Below are 23,455 nucleotides of genomic sequence, written 5' to 3' on the forward strand. Positions count from 1 at the left end.
CTTGACTAAAAGTCTGATTAAGCTGAAACATTCTTTAATACTGACAAACTTCCATGACCCTTAACCAGGGAAAATATGTCATGCCTAAAACAATAAGGGCCCCTTTTACGAAGCTGTGGCAAAAGGGGGCCAACGCTGGTGTCGGCGCGTTTTACATGCGTGCCGAGGCCCCCTTTTACCACAGTTGGTAAAAGGGAAGTCTTGCCTTCCTGCAGGAAATGGCTATTTGGCAAGTAAAGTACTTCCCATGCAGCCATTTCGGCAGGAAGCCCTTACCGCCACGTAAGGGCTTCCATGTTAACCCGCATTACCCCACCTATAATCATCTTAGGAATTATTAAGAAAGGAATGGAGAACAAAACTGAGAGTACTATAACGCCTTTGTATCACTCCAAATTGAACAGAGTGATACAAAGGCATCTCGAATATTGTGTTCAATTTTGGTCACCACATCTCAAAAAGATATCACAAAATTAGAAAATTCATTGCCAGAAAATGTAGTAAAAGCAGAAACAGTAACTCACTAAGGCAAACGTACACATTTCCAGAGATTCTGTTAAATAATCAGTCTTCGAAGGTAAAATAAGCACTTATCCCCCAATATTTAAATAGCACTTAACCAGCTATCTAGCAATATTCAGCGTGGGACAGGTGGCTACCTCCCGCTGAACATTGCCGTTTAGCACTTAGCAAATAACCAGTTTTATCGCGCAATATAACCGGCTATCGGCAAACAAAATTAGGCCACCGAAACAGCAGGCCTATCTTTGGCCATTTTCAATTTAACCGACCAACATTGAATATCAGTTTCGCCAGATAAATTCTAACTGGACAAAAATAAAACGGATATTCAATGTCGGTCCACAGAAATAAGTTGGCACTTATGTGGTTAAATAAGACTGAAACCTCATCACTATGCCCAGATGATTCCAGGTTCCACCCAATATTCAAAATGATTTAAATGGCCCAGAAAGACTCTTGGCCGTTAAACTTGCTTGTCCAGGCTAACCCTGAATATTCAGTACCACTTAATCGAATAGTGCCACTGATATTTGTGGTCACCACCTGAGCCAAACCCGGCTAACTTGTGGGTGTTCCAGGGGCGAAGTTGGCACTTATGTGGTTAAGTGCCGAAATTCAGCTATTAACTGTATACGATCACTGCATAAATTGGGCTGAATAAAAAGCAGTCCTATCTTATGTGGTTAAGGGCTGAAGTATAACCAGATATTCAATGCTGGTTCCTAGACATGCTCCAGCACTGAAGATCTGGGAATACAGCTGGCGGCAGACAAAAACTTTGACCGCCACTGGTTGAATATTGGCCGGAATGTACCTAAGTCCCACCAGTTATGTTGCACAAAATATTTACAAGTCAATATTGAAAAGCATTTGTCTGGATAACAGAATGTAGCATCCAGTTAAATGCCACCGATTGGGATATTCAGAGGCATAATCCGGATACTGCCTCTGATTATCCCAGAACTTCTCTGAATATTAGCCGCAGACAGTCTACTATCTGGATTACTCATCTGGATAATTTAGGAGAGATAGAAAGCTGAGGGGATCTTTTATAAAGACGTGGTAGTGTTTTTAGCGTGCGCTAATGATTAGCTCACACTCAACTCTAGAGACGTCCAAAGGAATATATGGGCATCTCTTAGCATTTAGCGAACACTTATTTTCAGCATGTGCTATAAACGCTAGCAGGCCTTTATAAAAGGCCCACTGAATATTGCCACTATTCAGATATATTCCGCAGCTGACCATGCTCACTATCCAGATATTGGTACTGCTGACTGCAGTGGCCAAATATTGACCTATTAGAATTTAGATTTCCTGCTCCATAGCCTATAGAGTGCTTTGAAAAAGTTTTGAACAAATTTCTGGAGGACAGGTCAATTAAGGGTCCTTTTACTAAGCCATGGTAAAAAGTGGCCTGCGGTAGCGTAGGCACGGGTTTTGGGCACACGCAGAATTATTTTTCAGCGCACCTGTAAAAAAGGCCTCTCTCCCCCCCCTCCCCCCCAGAAAAGGGATGTGCGGCAAAATCAAAATTGCCACACGTCCATTTTGGGTGTCTGACCTTACCGCCAGCAATAGACCTAGCGGTAAAGAATTTGGGCGGTAAGGACCTACACGTGTCAGATGCAACTTGGTGCACGTCCGCTACGCGCGTCCGAAAATAAACATTTTTTGTCAGACGTGAGTAGCAGATGCAAGCCAAAAATGAAGCTACTGCAAGAGCCATGCGGTGTTTGGGCGGTAAGCCCATTTTGGCACACGTAGGCGCCTATGTGGCTTAGTAAAGGGGCCCTTGATAATTAGCCAGGTGGACATGGGAGTTGACAACTCTGACTCTTGGGAATGAGCAGAGGGAAAGGGACCTCCCCTTCAGAATCTGACTTAACGCTGAACTTCTTGTGGACATAGCTATTCTGGAACAATAGGCTCAGCTTACTTTATTATTTTTATTATTTTATTATTTTTGTCTATTAGATTGTAAGCTCTTTGAGCAGGGACTGTCTTTCTTCTATGTTTGTGCAGCACTGCATACGCCTTGTAGCGCTAAAGAAATGCTAAATAGTAGTAATAGTAGAGGAGTAGCCTATTGGTTAGTGCAGTGCAGCTCCTTGTGACTCTGGGTAAGTCACTAAACCCTCCATTGCCCCTGGTACAAAATAATACCTGAATATATGTAAACCGCTTTGAATGTAGTTGCAAAAACCTCAGAAAGACGGTATATCAAGTCCCATTTCCCTTTCCCCCTTTCCCTTATGACATCACAATATCAGAAGTGAGCCAAGTATCAGGCAATCAAGCCATTGTGACATCACTGATGAGGTTGGCTCTTATTGGTGGACTGAGCCTCCACCTACCCTCCTCTCCTCCTTCCTGTACACATTAATTGATTTGATTTGCTTACTTTATTTTTTGTCTATTAGCTTGTAAGCTCTTTGAGCAGGGACTGTCTTTCTTCTATGTTTGTGCAGCGCTGCGTACGCTTTGTAGCGCTATATAAATGCTAAATAGTAGTAGTAGCTCTTATAACAACATAGCTGCCTCTTTATATCATGAGTTAATCGATGGATTTTTTTTTTAATTTAAATAAGCCATTTGCCTGTTTATTTTATTTGTGGCTTTAGATTTGTCCTGACACTAGCACTCCTGTGTTTCTGTGCAGCACGAATCAGAACCCCCAACAGCTGACTTTTAAAAAAATGGATACATTTTTTTAAATACAGAGAAAAGATTGCACAGTATTCCCTTTGCTCCATGGTGTTAGATCACAATTTAGGTAATGCTCCCTTGTACATGCAGATAAAATATAGGTTAATAACCAAACGGAGAGATATTTGCAATAAAGTTTTTAAGAAATCCCTTTACCATAAGGAATACTGCCAGTTAAATTAATTAAGAATTCACTAGATCTGAAATAAATAGTGTATACCTCTGAAGAAAACTCTATCCCAGATGGTATCACTGCATTTTACACTGCCATAGTTAGATTACCACTGTGACCATTTTCTTGTGGAAGACTGTATGATTAAGCCATACATTGCATTACAATTTTTCCAGCTCAAACAACCTCCAATTTTCAGCCTAATGACCCACTATGTTGAAAAAGAAATTGGTCTATTATATCTGCTTACTGCAAGTTCAAGAGACATCTATTATAAGCAAAGGGAGCCTATGCTAAAGTTGAGTATTTACAGAATTTATTAGGGAGAAAAATGAAAGTCTATGCCTCTGCTCATATTTCCGGTTAGAACCCTCTTCTCCCAAAATCATTAGAAAGGAATAACAATAGCCGCTCATAAACCAGTTAGGCTTTTCCTTTAGATTGAAAGGGGCATTGTTACAACATTGTGGCAAGTTTCAGTACTTATCACACCTTAAGGGCAAAACCTCTGCTGTAAATGTTAGGGGTATGGAAAGAATCTGCCCTGCATTTACCGAACAGAGTACTTACATGAGAACACAAGTATTGCCATACTGGGAATGACCAAAGGTCCATCAAGCCCAGCATCCTGTTTCCAACAGAGGCCAATCCAGGTCACAAGTACCTGGCAAGATCCCAAAACAGTACAATACATTTTATGCTGCTTATCCTAGAAATAATCGAAACCAATGTGAAATAGCTTAATAGATTAATTAACTACGTGAGGTAGAGTCTCATATAACTGAGAATCTATTAAGCTATCCCGCTGAATACCCTCTGCTATTTCACATTGGTTTTGACTATTTGAGAAGCGAGCAGAGTTTGGCCAAGGAGTATTGGCAGTATCCTAGAAATAAGCAGTGGATGTCCCCTAAATCCATTCTAATATTGGTCTATATGGACTTTTAGGAAGCTTTCCAAACCTTTTTTAAACCACGCTAAGCTAACTGCTTTTACCACATTCTCTGGCAAAGAATTCCAGAGTTTAATTACATGTTGAGTGAAGAAATATTTTCTCTGATTCGTTTTAAACTTACTACTTTGTAGATTCATTGCATGCCCCCTAGTCCTAGTATTTTTGGAAAGCGTAAACAAGCGATTCACATCTACCCGTTCCACTCTACTCATTATTTTATAGACCTCTTATCATATCTCCCCTCAGCTGTCTTTTTCTCCAAGCTGAAGAGTCCTGGTTGCCCCATCCCCTTTATCACTTTCATCACTATTCTCTGCACCTTTCTAATTCCACTATATCTTTTTTGAGATGCGGTGACTAGAATTACACACAATATTTGAGGTGCAGTCACACCATGGAGAGATACAAAGGCATTATAACGTCCTCATTATTGTTTTCCATTTCTTTCCTAATAATACCTAACATTCTATTTGCTGTCTTAGCCGCAGCAGCACACTGAGCAGAAGGTTTCAATGTATCAATGATGATGCTTAGATCCCTTTCCTGGTTGGTTACTCCTAATGTGGAACCTTGCATCATGTAGCTATAGTTCGGGTTCCTCTTTCTCACATGCATCACTTTGATCTTGCTCACATTTAATGTCATCTGCCATTTGGATGCCCAGTCTCCCAGTCTTGTAAGGTCCTCTTTTAATTTTTCACAATCTTCTTGCGATTTAACAACTTTGAATAACTTTGTGTTGCCAGCAAATTTTATCACCTCACTAGTCACTCCCATCTCCAGAACATTTATAAATATATTAAAAAGCAGTGGTCCTAGCAGACCCCTGGGGAACCCCACTATCTATCCTTCTTCATTGAGAATACAGATCATTTAACCCCACTCTCTTATCTTTTAACCAGTTTTTAATCCACAATAGAACACTACCTCATATCCCATGACTCTTCAATTTCCTCTGGAGTCTTTCATAAGGTACTTTGTCAACTTTCTTCTGAAAATCCAGATACACTATATCGACCGGCTTACCTTTATCCACATGTTTATTCACCCCTTCAAAGAAATGTAACTGATTGGTGAAGCAAGATTTCCCTTTACTAAATCCATGTTGACTTTGTCTCATTAATACATGCTTCTGAATATCCTCTGTAATTTTGTTCTTTATAATAGCCTTTACCATTTTGGCCGCCACCGATGTCAGGCTCCCCGGTCTATAATTTCCCGGATCACTTCTGGAACCTTTTTTATATCAATATCTTTATTAAAGGTAATTCAACATGTGCATATCAACAGTAATTATATAGTAGCAAAATACAAATGATCCGATCCCTCATCCATTCAACTCAACCCCTCCCCCCCCCCCCCAAACCCTGCTGTTGAAAACATTATCATCGTTAAGATATGCTACCTACTACCAAATTCAGAATCTGCATACATGTCCATGACGAAAGAACCCCCAACTTAGGCTGGTACCAGGTATAATCTGCCACTAAAACTGTACATTTGACTACAGATTCTTATCCTGATTCCTGCAGAAACAATGGAATATCAAATCTAACCTTTTTTTAAAAATCGGCAATACATTGATCACCCTCCAATCTTCCGGTACCCATGCTTGATTTTAAAGCTAAATTACATACATCAAAAAACTTCAGACAGCCCAAAACACTGCAGCCAGACTTATATTTGGTAAAACAAAATACGAAAGTGCCACACCCCTAAGAGAAAAACTGCACTGGCTCCCACTTAGGGAACGTATTACGTTCAAGGTCTGTACCCTGATTCATAAAATTATCTTTGGAGATGCCCCGGTCTACATGTCCGACCTTATTGACTTACCACCCAGGAGCACCAAAACATCTTCACACATTCCTAAATCTCCACTTCCCCAGTTGCAAAGGCCTAAAATATAAACTAACACATGCATCTAGCTTTTCCTACATAGGAACGCAGCTTTGGAATGCATTACCACTTGATGTGAAAAAAATGAGCGACTTAATCAACTTTCGGAGATCACTGAAGACCTATCTCTTCAATAAGACATACCACAATGATCCATCATTTGAACCTTAGCGCATTACTGCTTTTACTGTTATTACATTTTTGATCTCGTTGTACCTAATGCTTTATCCCATTATGTTACTCATGTTCTTATGTAATTATTAATTGCATCTTTACTCCGCTGTGGTGATAACCAGAGCGGAATACTGTAAGCTACATTGAGCCTGCAAATAGGTGGGAAAATGTGGGATACAAATGCAATAAAATAAAATAAATAAATATTACTAACAGTAGTTCTGCAAGTTCATTTTTCAATTCTGTTAGTTTAAGAGTCTGTGTTACTTCCCTTTGTAGATAGCGTAGATGCATCTGTGATATCTGCTGAAGTAGGTAGCACATATCCCAGCAAAAATAATGAAGACACTCCATGAGTGGAGATGCAATTCATTCCCCCCCCCCCTCAAATACATAACCCACCCAATCAGCACCCTCCCCATGAAGATAACCAGCCCAATCAAGACACATCACCAAGCCAGCCTCCCTCTTGGAACACATACCACTCTAAAAACAAGACCTTCCCCCAACCTATCCTCGGCACTAACTGGGGTAGAGCGTGAATGGGGCAGGAGTAATCCCCCTACGCTACTGCCCAATGGTCACCCAGGTTCTAAATGGCAGCTATGACACCTAGTTGTAGTCTTGTGGTACTACTGCTGACTATTAGAGGTCAATCTGTCAAATAAGGGGTCTTGATCAATGGGAGGCATCTTCATTGGGGAAGGGGTCTTCATCAAGCAAGAAGGTACAGATCAAGTAGGGGGCTCCTGATCATATGGGGATGTGCTAATTGGGCAAAGGGTGTTATTTGGAGGGAGTGCTGATCAAAGGAGATATGATCCAAGTGCTGCAAGCTGATGGTTATAGTGGCTGCACTACTTGGTGCCCCTTGACAGCCCTGGATTAACCATTAAGTAAATAAATATGTGCACAGGACACCAAGGGAAGGGGACCACCACAGAATTTTTCCCCTAGCTATATCACACCATTAAATTTTTTACTGGCATCTGCCACACCCATTATCTAACAAAACTTCACTGGCTCCCCATTAAAGAACGTATAAACTTCAAAGCCCACACAATGATCCACAAGATCCTCAATGGTGAATCTCCAAGCTACATGTCCAACCTGATCGATCTTCCAGCCAGGAATTGGTCCAAATCTTCTCGAACATATCTCAATCTTCATCTTCTCAACTGCAAAGGCCTCAAATACAAAACCTACTACGCATCCAACTTCTCTGTTATAGGAAGCCAACTCTGGAATGCCATACCTCGACATATCTGAAAAATCAATGAATACCTACCCTACCGAAAACTGCTGAAGACTTTCCTGTTCAAACAAGCCTATCCAAATGACAAATCTTAAACCCGATCCTAAGTCACACCACTAGCACCACCTACACTCCAATTCTCTCCCCACACCTATCACTTTTGTCCTACTCTATGTAACTCTATCATCTATGCGACACTCTGTCCCATACTTTGTATTATCTCTGTTATACTTTGTACCATACATGTAAGCCGCACTGAACCTGCTATTGAGCGGGAAATAGCGGGGTATAAATGCCACAAATAAATAACATGAATTGCAGTGTTTTTCTAAATATTACAAACAGTGACGGCCTGTAAGTTGCTTTTCTTTTCTTGCTCCTAAACATTTCTGTGGACTAAATATTGAATTATTTTACTTCTTGTTTTCACTTATTGGTTAATGAAATATTTGATTTTCTAATCTGTTCAGGTTTTTGATTATTGTATACTTGACTATATTGATAAAATGATAAAAAAAATAAATTCTGTGATATTTAGCACATTTTACTAAACATCTTCCAAAATACACAATCTTCTGAATAATGTTTCTAAAAATATCATTAAGATTAGGAGCAATGAACAGAAAAATTCACATATACCAATGGAAATAATTATTACACAAAAAGCAAAGTACCGAAACAATATCTTCTAAACCATTCTAACATTAGAAAGTAGAAAATCAAAGGCATTTTTTAAAATTACTATATTTTATTTTGGGGTAATTTTATCAAGACATTACTCTTTATCCTCACAATTTAAATGAGTTTTATGCTTATTTATTATCAGAAATCTGAAAATTTCTCTGTAGCTTAATTGCTAAGGTCCCCCCACCCTCACTTCCCTGCTTTATCTTCCTCCCCACAAACAACTCTCCCATTCCCTTCACTCCATTCCTCACCAACTTTTTTGTTCTGTTTCTTCCCACTCTAATCCCCCTCCAAATCCTCTTGCCATCCTTCCTCCATTCCTCTCCCAGTCTGCCACTTTTCTTTCTCTCTCTCTCTGTAGCCTTCCGTTATCATGGCATGGCCTCCTCTGCCAGACACCAACTGGGGCAGACGACAAGTCAGCAGGGCAAATCTGTTCACCAGCCATGACAAAATCTCAAGGCAAGTAAACTTTCAAAACCTTGTTTATTATAACAGCATTTGTATGTGGTCCAAAACCAACACATGTCATAACAACCAATGTAACATCCCCTTAAGAGTGTACCTTGGTTCAGGGGAACAAAACTAACAAGAGCCCCTTGGGGTCAGCTCAGATGGACCCTTATATATATATATCACCATGTGCTTCCATGTAGGGTAAAAGGTTTAATGGGTTGGATTTCCCTCCCTTTTCCCCAGGGAACTACAATAACCACCACTTCAGTAAATTTAACTCTCCCAAGCTTTTACACTCCTCTCTCATCTGTGACCTTCACTCTGCACAGACTTCACAGATCTCCCCCTGCATAGAAACCTCTGTATTTACTCTTCTCAGAAAACTGTTCCCTCCTAAGCATAGGTTGCTATGGAAATGAGAAAATATACATTTCAAAGGCAGAGCACAAAGTCATGTTATATCGAAAATGCATAGGAGGGGAGTCTCTTTCAACTGAAAGGAAGCTCGGGAATGAGGGGGCATAAGAAGAAGATAAAAAATAGACTGACTCAGAAGTAGCCTGAAGAAAATTTCTTGGGTTCCCTCTTTTAAATTTGCATTTTTTTGTGAAACATCATTTATTATATTTAATGTTCTTTTATCATCATGATGCAGGTGTTCGTTTTCTCTGTTCTTACATCATCGACACTTTATCTTTATAACATCAGTCGGAGTTCATATTGGTATCTTCTTTTTTTTCTTTTATATTAAACACATTAATCCAGTTTTATTTGTTGCAAAAATGTATGATTCAGATGGTTTTAGGCTATCCTTGACCTTGTTGTTGCTTTAGTTTTATCATCAATTGCTATACTGACTTTTCTCAACATTTGTTTTGCCCTACTTTTTTATATACTCATTTTTTGTATTTTTTTTAACATGCTGTTGCATTTATATTTTCCTATCTAAGAGGTGTTTATGTGCTTTTTTAAATATACTCAATGATGCAGGTTTTATCTAGTTATATATTTTGTTATGGCCTTTTTTGTATTTAATAGTTATTTGTCTATGGATTTAATTGTGGTTTGTATATGTATTATTTTCTAGACTCCTGATGCAGACTTTTCAACCGAAACACGGTGACTGTGTTGAATCCTTTTAATAAAAGATGATTTTGTTTGCACGCCTTTTAATTAGTTTTTTACTCCACTCTTTGTTGTGTTTTGACTTTTCTTGTGAAGTTTTGGACTTCTTCCTTTATTTTTCTACTTTGAGATGTTACAGAACTAAAGTCATTTAAACGTAAGTTCAGCCTATCCTCTCAGAATATAGGACCTCAATAATACTGAGTAGTGCAGGAGCAGGGGTTGTTAGTGGCAAATGTCTAGTGGAAGGGGACAGATGCTCCCCTTGAAATAATGCTTAACTAATCACAGAGAAGCCACTTTGCCAAGACTGGGTGAACTGCTAATTAGACCACAGGAAATAAAACTGTCAGGGAACTAGAAAAGATAAAGAGAAAAAAAAGCAGTAATTACAGTTTTATTGTTAGTGCAAAAAGTATGAAACACAGCTCAATGACACCAAAAGTACTGCTTTAAAAATAAATACCTGTATTTATCCCATTAGAGCCATCAAGTAAACACAATTAAGGACTAAGAATTTACTTCAAATATCAAAACAAATGTAGGGGAAGGAACCAATCCCTGTTTGCTTCTTACATAAGGTAATCAATAGAATAAAATAAAAGAAAACATAGAAAAGAAAACGATACTTTTTTTATTGGACTAAATACATTTTTTGATTAGCTTTCGAAGGTGGCCCATCTTCATCAGAAACAAAGCATTTCAGTGACAGACTCGCAGGATGAGGGTGGGGTGGGTTAGATGAGAGACAGGGAGAGCCGGGTGGATGAGGGAGAGATATGCATGGTGATAAGAGGGTGACAAAGCAGTAGAATGTTATGGCTTATAATGGGCTAGAAAACCCAGATCTTTGTTAAGTCATGTCTGGTGAGTGTCAAAACATTTAATCATTCTGACTTCAAAGGTCTTGCGTTTCTGTATTGTCTTAAAGTTTCCTTTTAGTATTTTCACCATAAAATCACATAGACATCATATGAAAAATGCCAGTGCCAACCCGGATGTCACCTCTGTGGGGCAGCACTTTACAAAACCAGAACACTGTATCAATGATTTTATGGTGAGAATATTTGACAATATGGGTTTCCCCGCCCCTCTGTCGGGACGTTTTGCGAGAACATCCTCAACAAAATTTGGGCGTCCCTTTCGATTAAGCCCCTCTATGTCTTCCACCTTTGTACATCACAATCGTGGATAAAAGAGGATGAAAGATTCCCACTTAATTTCCTCCAGCACCTATATTTCTCATGTCTATCTACAAGGCTCTGCAATAATCCAAATAGCCAGCAGTATTGACATGGCGGTAGCCCAAATATCCAGCCTCCTACGTCCTCAGCACAAATTGTCAGATAGTTTATAGTTTACTTGCACTTACTATGCCGCCCCAAGCTAACTTACAGATCTGGGTGGTTTACAGGCTAAAAACAGAAAATTCAGAAAAGAACTGCAATATTTGATAGGATAGACATTATCACTCAGCAGTAGAACAATCAGTCAAAGATGAAGGGTAAATGGAGGAGATAGGAGAAGGGGAGTACACTGTATAGAGCAAGGACCAGGGGAGAAGGGAGGATTTAACAGTGAGACATGACAACATAACTCTTCCAAACTTTTATGTAATTAATTGAAAGCCTGTTTGAAAAAACAGGATTTCAAAGCTTTTTTTTAAAGTTCTTAAAGGAAAGTTCAGACTTTATAAGCAGCGGGAGGGAGTTCCATTGGGCAGGGGCTGCAAAAAGCATGCGGAATTGCGGGTGGATTCAAGTTGAGCTGCTTTAGGATGAGGAAGGACAAGATGATGGTCGTTTATTGAGCTCAAGCACCCACAGAGTCGGCTCCTATGGTGAGAGCAGAGAGATAGTCAGGAAGACTGGGTCTATGAGACTTGAAAACCAGTGTGAGGAGTTTGAATGAAATATGATTTTCTATCAGAAGCCAGCAGAGTCTTTGAACCTGGGGAGAAACATGGTCAAACTTTCATATGTGACCTAGCAATGCAAGCATTTGCATTTCCACTACAATTTCTACTTAACTACATCATGGGTAAAGTGGTGGGGTAGCCGAGATAATAAATAGAAATAAAACAAAACAAAAAAAGCAAGATGATATCTTTTTTATTGGACTAACTTGATACATTTTTTGAAGTTAACCCTTCTTCTTCAGATCAGAAGTTGAGACATTAACGATGACATATATCAGAATATATATGTGAAACATAAAACCACTTCAATGACAAGTCTCGTGGGGAAAGGTACGAGTGGGTGGGTGAGAAACAGGGAGAAATGGATGGGTGATCAGAGGGTGACAAAGCAGTATAATTTTATGGTTTATAATGCGATAGGAAACCCACATCTTTGTTAGTCCTGTCTGGTGGTTGTCAAAATAGTTTATCGTTTTAACTTCAAAGGTTTTACACTCCTGGATAGTTTTGAAATTTCCTTTTAGTATTCTCAGGAAACAGTCAAAGGAGTAGTACAGAAGAATGATACTTCCAAAGACACGAGGGAGCCAAAGTAGTCGTACACAGAGTTTATTCAACTCGTAGGCTCGACTCGGTGTCGTGTTGCAGTGCTGGCTGCAGCTGCCTCGGGAGTCTGAGTCAGATAGAATGCTGTGGTAAAGCAATCTTCAGTGCTGCTGTCAATAAACGCGTATGTTCCTCCACCAAGACGGCTGATCTCTACTTTTAATATTCTCATCATTTATGCAATGCTTTGGTATGGCAAAATGCTGTCCTACAGAGGTGTCACACTGGTTAGCACTGTAGTGTTTATTTATTTATTGCATTTGTACCCCACATTTTCCCACCTATTTGCAGGTTCAATGTGGCTTACATAGTACCATCAAAGGTGTTTGCCGAGTTGGTGGATAACAAATACAAAGTTGTATAGTGATTGTATGAGGTATAAGTGAAGGGTCAAAATGAATGAAGATTGCATGTTGTCCTGTGCGATCATAGTCATGCTATGTTCGTAGGTGAAGAGGGTTACATGGGGTCGTTGGGGTAGGCCTTTTTGAAGAGGTTGGTTTTTAGTGATTTCCTGAAGTTCAAGTGCTCATGGATTGTTTTCACAGCTTTTGGGAGCCCATTCCATAGTTGTGCGCTTATGTAAGAGAAGCCGGCTGCATAAGTTGTTTTGTATTGTTTAATAATAAGTTGTTTAATGTGGTGCCGATGTAAATTGACCCTGGTCTTAAGCATTTGGCCTGTCTCTCCTAGCATCCTTCTTCACGTTTTTTTGCGTCGAATAATATACACTACATTTGAAAATGAGCATTATTCAATGCAAAAAGTCTGAAGAAGGATGCTATGTTAGAGAGAAATAATTGCCAAAATAGGAGTTGCATTTAACGCACAGCCCTCCAGTCCCTATCTTTAGACAACCTGTACTGAATTACCCTATAAGTGAGCATCTGCATTTCCACTAGCACTTCTAGTTAACTATACAAGTAGCAGCTAGCAGAGAGTCACAATTGCTAATCAATTCTACCACTGCAGGATTTCTGTCACCGTTAGGACTTCTAATGTTTCAAATTAACCTCTTTATCATACACTATGGCAGCCAATATTTGTTGTTTAATGAGGCAGCTATGAACGCTTAAATACATGCATTTAAGTTGTCCTCCATGTTTTTTCAACTTTTAACAACTAAAGATCCTCTATTCTAAGAGAATAAAGACCACATAAATTATTTTTTCTAAATGATATAAGAAATATAGATTCACTTTTAAAACATCTGTTTATCTCAGATTTAGGCAGAACCATTCCTAATAAAGCTGTAACATCACATAGTAGATAATATAAGAAAAAGACGAATTAATCCACTCAGTCTGCCCAGTTATCCAAAGACATATTCATTTACAGGCCCTTTTACTAAGCTGCAGTAAGCTTAGCGAACGCTTACTGCAGCTTAAAATGGCTTACCTTGGGACACATTCAGGTATCCTGTGGTAAGTTTCAAATCAGCACGTGCTAACTATGCACAAAAAATATTTTTTTAAATTTTACATTGGAAGGTGGTACAGCAGAAGATAAACCATAGAAGGTCATGAAAAAGTTAAAGAGGATTAACTACAATTAAATTGACTCCTGCAGATAAAGAGGAGATATTACATGTTTATGCTACAAACTCTGGGGGGTCTTTTACTAAGGCATGCTGGCGTTTTTAGTGCATGCTAAAAATAGGCACACGCTAAACGCTAGAGACATCAATGAAAAAAACACACTGCCTCATCCTCTCATCTCACCATAACAAGTACAAACCCACAACCTTAATCACCCCGGATCACACCCTCCCTATCTCAGACAGCCTGAAAATACTCAGCGTTACAATCGACCACAACCTCACACTCGAGAGCCAAGTGAACTCCACGACAAAGAAAATGTTCCACTCAATGTGGAAACTTAAACGCATAAAACTTTTCTTCCCGAGGGAAATATTTCGCAACCTAATACAATCAATGGTACTAAGTCATGCGGACTATTCCAACGGAATATATGCGGGATGCAAAGAACAACTCATAAAGAAACTCCAGACCGCCCAAAACACAGCAGCCAGGCTGATATTTGGTAAACCGCGATTTGAAATTGCCAAACCCCTATGAGAAAAACTGCACTGGCTTCCAATCAAAGATCGTATCACCTTCACACTCCCTATTTCAGACAATCTGAAAATTCTTGGAGTAACTATTGATCGATACCTCACACTTCATACCCACATGAAGAATACAATGAAAAAAATGTTCTGCTCGATGTGGAAACTCAAGAGAATAAAGCCTTTTTTCCCAAGAAACATCTTCCGTATCCTAGTACAGTCATTAGTAATAAGTCATTTGGACTACTGTAACACTTTGTACACAGGCTGTAAAGAACAGACCATTAAAAAACTCCAAACAGCCCAGAACACTGCAGCCAGACTCATCTTTGGAAAAACTAAATAAGAAAGGGCGAAACCTCTAAGAGAGAAACTACATTGGCTACCACTCAAGGAACGAATCGAGTTCAACCGTCCACAAAATCATCCACGCAGACGCCCCACTTTACATGTTAAACCTAGTGGACCTACTACCTAGAAACACCAAAAGATCAGCCCGCAAATTCCTCAATCTAAACTTCCCCAGCTGCAAAGGAATTAAATACAAACAGTCATACGCTACTACTTTTGCGTATAAAAGCACAAAGATCTGGAACGCACTAGCCATGACCATGAAAAATATGGACAATCTAACCAGCTTTCGTAAATCTTTGATGACACACCTCTTCAACAAAGCCTACGAAAGACATCCTTAATAATTTATTCCTCAATTCACTCAGATGCATCAAAAACGCCTCGCACAACACCTTTCTAGCACCTTGTATCTAATTCATCTACTTCCAGCTTATGTATTTAAAATCATATAATGACCTTACATCTAAATCATTTACTTTCAGCTTATGTATTTAAGATCATGTAATGACTGCATCATAACAACACTCTGTAAGCCACATTGAGCCTGCTAAAAGGTGGGATAATGTGGGGTACAAATGCAATAAATAAATAAATAAATAATCTACGGCCAAGTCCCAGGATACACGATAAACCTCATAGACCTACCAATCAGAAACATAACCAGATCATCTCGAACATACCTAAACCTCCACTACCCAAACTGCAAAGGCCTTAAATATAAAACAACCAGCTTCTCCTATATTTATTTTTTTGTTACATTTGTACCCCGCGCTTTTCCCACTCGTGGCAGGCTCAATGCGGCTTACATGGGGCAATGGAGGGCTAAGTGACTTACCCAGAGTCACAAGGAGCTGCCTGTGCCTGAAGTGGGAATCAAATTCAGTTCCTCAGTTCCCCAGGACCAAAGTCCACCACCCTAACCACTAGGCCACTCCTCCACTGTTGCTACTATTTGAGATTCTACATGGAATGTTGCTATTCCACTAGCAACATTCCATGTACAAGTCGGCCCTTGCAGATCACCAATGTGGCCGCGCAGGCTTCTGCTTCTGTGAGTCTGACGTCCTGCACGTACGTGCAGGACGTCAGACTCACAGAAACAGAAGCCTGCGCAGCCTTCTACATGGAATGCTGCTAGTGGAATAGCAACATTCCATGTAGAATCTCCAATAGCAGCAACATTCCATGTAGAATCTCCAATAGTATCTATTTTATTTTTGTTACATTTGTACCCTGCGCTTTCCCACTCATGGCAGGCTCAATGCGGCTTACATGGGGCAATGGAGGGTTAAGTGACTTGCCCAGAGTCACAAGGAGCTGCTTTGCCTGAAGTGGGAATCGAACTCAGTTCCTCAGTTCCCCAGGACCAAGAATCTGATTTACCCTAAAAAAAAAAAAAGTGAACAAATACAAAGCACCTAACTATGGAACGCACTGCCAAAAGATGTGAAAACAACCTACGACCACCTAAACTTCAAGAAACTACTAAAAACCAACTCATTCAAAAAGGCATACCCCAACGATCCAACATAAACACCTACATACTGCAACACAGCAAAACCAAAGCTCGTAATGGACCCCTCCTCAACCCCTATCGTACTTGAAATACACGTACCTTTATCCGACCTAAATATCACCTTGTATTTGTTTCTCTACCGGACTTGGCGAATGCCTTTTCGGTACTATGTAAGCCACTCTGAGCCTGCAAATAGGTGGAAAAATGTGGGATAAAAATGTAACAGATAAATAAATGTATTTCTATGGGTGTCTTTAGCGTTTAGCGAGGGCCTATTTTTAGCACGTGTTAAAAACGCCAGCACGCCTAAGTAAAAGACCCTCTCTATATTTAAATCAAAGGGTATACCAAGTGTCTGGGGCAGAAAGTAGGCATTCCTGCACTAATTAGTTAGCACATCCACATTACCACGTGCTAACTGCTTAGCGTAGGATTACTGCTTCAGCCTTTACTGCCTACAAAATAGGTATCAGCAAATGCTCACACGATAATTCTTTTAATGGCCATATGCTAATGGCAACATTAGTTCATGGCCATTAATAGGGAAAACAGAAAAATGGCTTTAGTGTGCGGGAAAAACCCACGAAAGGGCACACTAAGGCCACTTTCTACCACAGCTTAGCAAAAGGACTTCTTATTTATTTGTTGTAAAAACTTGCTAGACATCTGTTCCAACTACAAAGTTCATCATAGTGATTTATATATGATATGACATTTCTGGTGTTTTTGCATTAAACAACTCAAGTACAAAATAAATTAAACAAAACACAAATATAAAAATTAAAAATAATAATACAAACCAATAAATAGCAACACGAAAGCCCGACATACAATAATGGGTCAGATTTAACATAAAAAAAAGAAAGAAAAAGAAAAAAAAAAGAAAACAATTTCAATTGACATTCCAGGGTTGTCTCCCACCATAACTTATGTCCTCAGGTTAAAGGCTTGCTGAAAATACAAAGTCTTAAGTTGCTTCTTAAATTTAGTCATAGAAAACTCTTGATGAATATATAGAGAAAGATAATTCCAATAAGTTAAAACAGTAAATACAAAGGTGGTTTCCCAATAAATTTCTAATGTAGAAGATGGAAGAGCCATGAAATAAGCATGAGTGTGAAATGGGACATAGGGCATAAGATAACCAAGTAATGAGGTTGATCAGAAGCCAGAACCAAGATTTTAAATTTCACCTGAAAAGAAATAGATTACTAATGATGAGATATTAAAAAAGGTATTACATGATCAACATGGGAAACTCCTGTCAGCACTCTAATAACTGTATTTTGTACAAGCTGAAGCTGTCTGATAGAAAGATTAAGAAATACCATTATACGTAGTAATCCAATTTAGCTACTATCAATGTAAGTAAAAGACACTAAATCCTACAATGTTAACCAGTGGTTAACACACCTAATCCTACACAAAGACAAAAAGATACAGATTTAACCACTGCAGAAATTTGTGGCTTAAAAAACATCAGAGTCCAAAATAAACCTAACACATAACCAGAATACCTTCAAAGACTTTCTCCAGACAAAGCAGAAACACCAAGAGGTTGGCTTGGCAAACAACTGAACGAGATAGCTTTGCATTTTGAGCCATTTAACACCAGTTTATTAGTTTTCAGCCAGTGAGAAGCAGCTGCCAAACAATGATCCATAGCTGAGATGTCAAAAGCTAAAGAAGTCTACAGGAAGTAAAATGTAGACACCATGGAGGAGATTCTGTATATGGTGCCTATAAAAAAAATCAGCACTGACTAAGCATTTTCTATAATCGGCCCCCAGATTTAGGTGTAATCTGCATGCATCCATTTACACCAACTAAAACATGGCGTAATTCCTGGCACATAGTTTTAAGCACACTGGACCATATTATAAAACTATGCGCCTAAATTTCAGAATGCCCACAGAACGTCCCATTTCCCCGCGCCTTTTTGCCTGCACACGTTAGAAGTTTGACGCACATCACTACAGAATACGTTTAGCGAGTTGTGCGCCTAAATTCTTCCCAATGTCAATTAGTGCTCATTATTGCTTGCTGATATCAGCACTCATTAGCTTGTTAAGCCAATTAAGTTACACGTGGTGTTACAGAATCTGCGCCAATTTCGATGCCTAAATCTAAAGCGCGCTATATAGAATCCGGAGGCATCTGTTGACACGTAAGGACTACACGCCAGGGTTTGGATCAACATCACCAACCACAGAAGCTCCTTATCCGGGAACATATAAGTTCTCATACTTAATGAAATACTGTACTTATACTCCCCATTTCTTTCCTCTAAGATCTGTATTACTCTTTAAACAGCTACCAAAACAAGTAAGAGAGATGCCAGGATATCTGACCTGCTAAGTTAACCATGGCCAAGCTGGACAGCACATAGCCACCATCACTTTGTTAGCATTAGCATAATTGGTTTCTTGGGAGTTATGGCCTTCTCAAACTGTAAGTTATGCATGCCGATATAATTAGAATCATCAAGTCAAACATCAGATCTCTAATATGTTTAAACTCTATGCCAACTCACAGTCTGCTGCTGGGAATAATCTTGTGGCCATCTCTAAACCAAGTCACTTGTGGTCTGGGATAGCTGACGATATCAGGGAAATTCAAAACAGCAGCCAGACCTTCTGACACTGTTTTTCTCTGGTCTCCATCCACGAAGTTTTGCATATCTATAATAAAACAAAATTAATATTCTTTAAAACTGATACAAAAAAAATTTCTACATCGTTAATTTGCTTTCTTTTAAGAAGCAAATGCTTAAATCTTGCTTTGTGCCTTATGAATAAATAAACCATTAGCAGGGTATAAACCACTCTTTTTATTTAAGTCACTCTAAATACGTTTGCTCTACTCTGTTAAATTAGAAAACATTTTGAAGACATGTGCTGAATCACTTTCTGGGTGACAAAATGGTGTTAGAAATAAAGAATAAAAAAACTATTCAGTCAAGCAACTTTTTTAAAGAGGTAGTTTGACTTGGCTGACTCATAAATTACTCAAGATGAAATGTCAACTCTATCCCAAACAGGCTATATATAGAGCACACTACCGCCACTACCACCCCATCTCCCGTAAAGGAGAAAAGGGTCAAAGAAGTGCAGCATACAATTCAGCAGCAGCAACTAATGAATTGTTGTGTATCTCTGAGGGGGAGAGAATAATTTTTTTCTCCTCTGGTCCTGCTAAGCAGTGGCGTAGCCACAGGTGGGCTTGGGTGGGCCAGGGCCCACCCATTTATGGCTCAGGGCCACCCAACAATAGCACATGTTTAGTGGTAACTGGTGGGAATCTCTGAAGATTTCTCCCTGATGGTAACGAAAACGCTACTCTCCACAACACCGGCACCTGCACATGCTCAGTTTTCAGTGCATTCCTGTTGCCAAGGTGGAAAGAAGCATTTTCCCACCAGCTGAGATTTTTTTTTTTTTTTTTTGGGGGGGGGGGGGGGGGAGAACACGGTGCCCACCCAATTCTTGTCTAGGCCCACCCAAAATCTGTTGTCTGGCTACGCCCCTGCTGCTAAGTACCTTCACATGGTGACCCCATTGTATAAAATCTATACCACATCTCAGCAAGGCGCTATTAAAGTATTGTAGGAAATAAACAAAGGAAGAACACATATTGGTGTCCACTTGTGGCTTACACACTAGTGGGGAAATTCTTTATATGGCGCCTAGAAAACATTTCCACCTAAGCATATTCTATAAGGGGTGCCTATGCTTAGGCGCGGTATATAGAATACGCTTAATTGATATCCTAGCACCTAAAAGTATGCCTCCATTTATACCAACGAAAATGTGGCATAAATCCCGGTATGTAGATTTAGGCGCACCGGGCAACAATCTATAACAATGCATGCAAATTTTGGAACACCCATGAAACGCCCATTTCCCCTTCCATAACCACGACCCTTTTTGCCTGTGCGCATTAGAATTTAGGCAGAACCTGTTACAGAATACACTTAGCAAGTTATCAGGCTTATTTTCGAAAGAGAGGGGCACCCATCTTTCGACACAAATCGGGAGATGGGCGTCCTTCTCTCAGGGTCGCCCAAATCGGCATAATTGAAAGCCGATTTTGGGCGTCCCCAACTGCTTCCCGTCACAGGGATGACCAAAGTTCCCGGGGGCGTGTCGGAGGCCTAGCGAAGGCGGGACTGGGGCATGCCTAACAGATGGGCGTCCTCGAGCAATAATGGAAAAAAGAAGGGCATCCCTGATGAGCACTTGGCCAACTTTACTTGGTCCATTTTTTCTTACGACCAAGCCTCAAAAAGGTGCCCGAACTGACCAGATCACCACCGGAGGGAATCTGGGATGACCTCCCCTGACTTCCCCAGTGGTGACTAACCCCCTCCCACCCTGAAAAAAACAACTTTAAAAACTTTTTTTGCCAGCCTCAAATATCATACTCAGGTCCAACGCAGCAGTATATGTGTGTCAGCGGAGGCATAGCGAAGGCGTAGACGTCCTTCTTTCAAACATTTTGGACGTCCTGAACTGCCCCCCCTCACCAAAGGGATGGCCAAATATCAAGGGAGTGGAGTGAAGGAGTGGCCTTGTGGTTACAGCACTGGTCTTGCAATCCAAAGGTGGCCAGTTCAAATCCCACTGCTGCTACTTGTGATCCAAAATCCAAATAAATAAAGGGGGTGTCGAAGGCATAGCAAAGGCATAGACATCCTTCTCACAGAAACATCTACATTTTGGACGTCCTCAACTGCCATCGCAGGGACGGAGGAATAGCAAAAGATGTTCTTTACCCATACTCTAAAAAAAAAAAAAAAAAAGACGTCCCTGACAAGCACTTGGACCTTTTCACCTGGACTTGAGTTTTTCTAAGGTTGTAGACGGCTATTACACACGCAGCTTGTCTGCATGTATGAAACCGACTTTGGCATGAGCAGAGCAGCCACGCATAATGCATGGCTGCTCTGCACTGACTTCCCCTCCTTAGGAAGGAAACATGTGCAAATGATCTAACAGCGAGCAGCTCATTTGCATGCGATTTCCTTTATACATGCCCGTTCCTTTCCGAATCGCTAAGGGATCGGTAAGGGAAGGGCTTTTTCCATTCAGTTAGTGCATCTGGCTGAAGGTAAGGGAGCTATGTACCTGGAAGCAATTTGTGAAGTCCACTGCAGTGCTCCCTAGGGTGCACTGGCATGTCAAAGGGACCAGTGCACTCCGAATGCTGGCTCCTCCCATGATCAAATGGCTTGGATTTGGTCATTTCTGAGATGGGCGTCCTCGCTTTCCATTATCGCTGAAAATCAGAAACGACCAAGTCCTGGGGACGACCATCTCTAAGGTCGACCTAAATTTGCTGATTTGGGCGTCCCCGACCATATTATCAAAACGAAAGATGGATGCCCATCTTGTTTCAATAATATAGGTTTCCCCGCCCCTTGCTGAAGCTGTCCTGCGAGGACGTCCCCAGGAAAACTTGGACGTCTCTTTTGATTATGCCCCTCCACGCGTGTAAAATTCTAATTATTGCCAATTAGAGCTTATTATTTCTTGTTAAGGAGAAATTAGATCTTACCTGCTAATTTGCTTTCCTTTAGTCCCTCCGGACCGGACCAGGATTGGACTGTTGGGTTGTGCCCGCCTACCAGCAGGTGGAGACTGAGAAAAACTCTGACTCTAGAGAGCCAATAGGAGCCCTGGCCATGTGACCTTAGCCTCAGTATTTGAATAACAAAGCAGGAAAGAAAGAAAGAACTTCTGTGCCGTATGGAATCCTAGCAGCCACAAATTCCTCGGCAAAACCGAGTACTAGAGCTCACCAGCAACTCTCACCAGAGAAGTGGTATGGCCCATTTGTATTAGAGCTCGCCAGCAACTCTCACCAGAGAAGTGGCATGGCCCATTCATATTAGAGCTCACCAGCAACTCTCACCAGAGAAGTAGTATGACTCACTTAAGGTTTTATATATATTCCATCAACTGAGCTCACCAGCAACTCTCACCAAAGAAGTGGTATTAAGGTTTTATATATATATATTCCAGCAACTGAGCTCACCAGCAACTCTCACCAGAGAAGTGGTATGACCCATTAAGGTTTTATATATATTCCAGCAACTGAGCTCACCAGCAACTCTCACCAGAGAAGGGTATGACCCATTAAGGTTTTGTATATATTTCAGCAACCAAGCTCACCAGCAACCACCAGAGAAGTGGTATGGACCACGCAAAGTCATTTTTTTTTTTTATATATATATATATACAGTATCATCTGTTGTTTTTTTTTTTTTAAACATTCCACTTCCAAACTTAATAAAAGAATCTAAAGAGTTGATAGAACATGGGAGGGGCCTGGTCCGGTCCGGAGGGACTAAAGGAAAGCAAATTAGCAGGTAAGATCTAATTTCTCCTTCCTTAGCGTCCCTCCGGACCGGACCAGGATTGGACTGTTGGGAAGTACCAAAGCAGTAATCTTACGGGAGGGACAGACATTGAGAATGCGGTAGAGTCCCTGAAAACACCCAAACTAGGATGACTACGAAGCCAAAAGCTTGACGATTCAAGAACTGCCAATAAACTAAATAGAATGACTACAAAGCAAAAAAGCTGAAAAGTTCAAGTGACGCTGAACATTGTCCCCTACCAAGTGGCCGCTATATAATGTCCCCTACCGCACTATCAGTGCAGCGCAAAGGACAGAGAGACTCGAGAAAAAAAAAAACGACTGAAAGAAAGATGGCAAAGGTAGAAGCAGAGCCGCCTGGAAACAAAAAACTGCAATGAATCTACCTCAGCTGAGAAAGTGGAAACCGAGATCCTGAAGTACAATACTCCAGATATCGTAGACTATTGCTGACCTAGCAACAGATTGGAAGTATGTAAAGCCTGTCAGTGAGAAAGTACCTGATCACTAGAAGCTAAATAGGTAAAAACAAGAATGCAGTTAAATACTATGCAGAAGAAGAAGGTACCTAAATCCCTGCTGCAAACTAGACTGAAGGTCCAAATAAACTGACAGCCGCTGCAGTTACCCAACATGAAGAAAACATATCTCAGAGCGC

At 40.3% G+C, this 23,455-nt stretch overlaps 1 protein-coding gene across 1 annotated transcript in view; it reads right to left on the reverse strand.

Annotated features, from left to right (window-relative positions):
* SDK1 (sidekick cell adhesion molecule 1) overlaps positions 1 to 23,455 on the reverse strand; it is a 734,579-nt gene that overhangs the window by 684,068 nt on the left and 27,056 nt on the right. Inside the window, exon 4 of the mRNA XM_030212035.1 lies at positions 18,950 to 19,097. Within this exon, the coding sequence (XP_030067895.1) occupies positions 18,950 to 19,097 (148 nt within the window). The remainder of the gene's footprint in view (positions 1 to 18,949; positions 19,098 to 23,455) is intronic.

This window comes from Microcaecilia unicolor, chromosome 8 (genome assembly GCF_901765095.1).
Source record: "Microcaecilia unicolor chromosome 8, aMicUni1.1, whole genome shotgun sequence".
Classification (NCBI taxonomy): domain Eukaryota; kingdom Metazoa; phylum Chordata; class Amphibia; order Gymnophiona; family Siphonopidae; genus Microcaecilia; species Microcaecilia unicolor.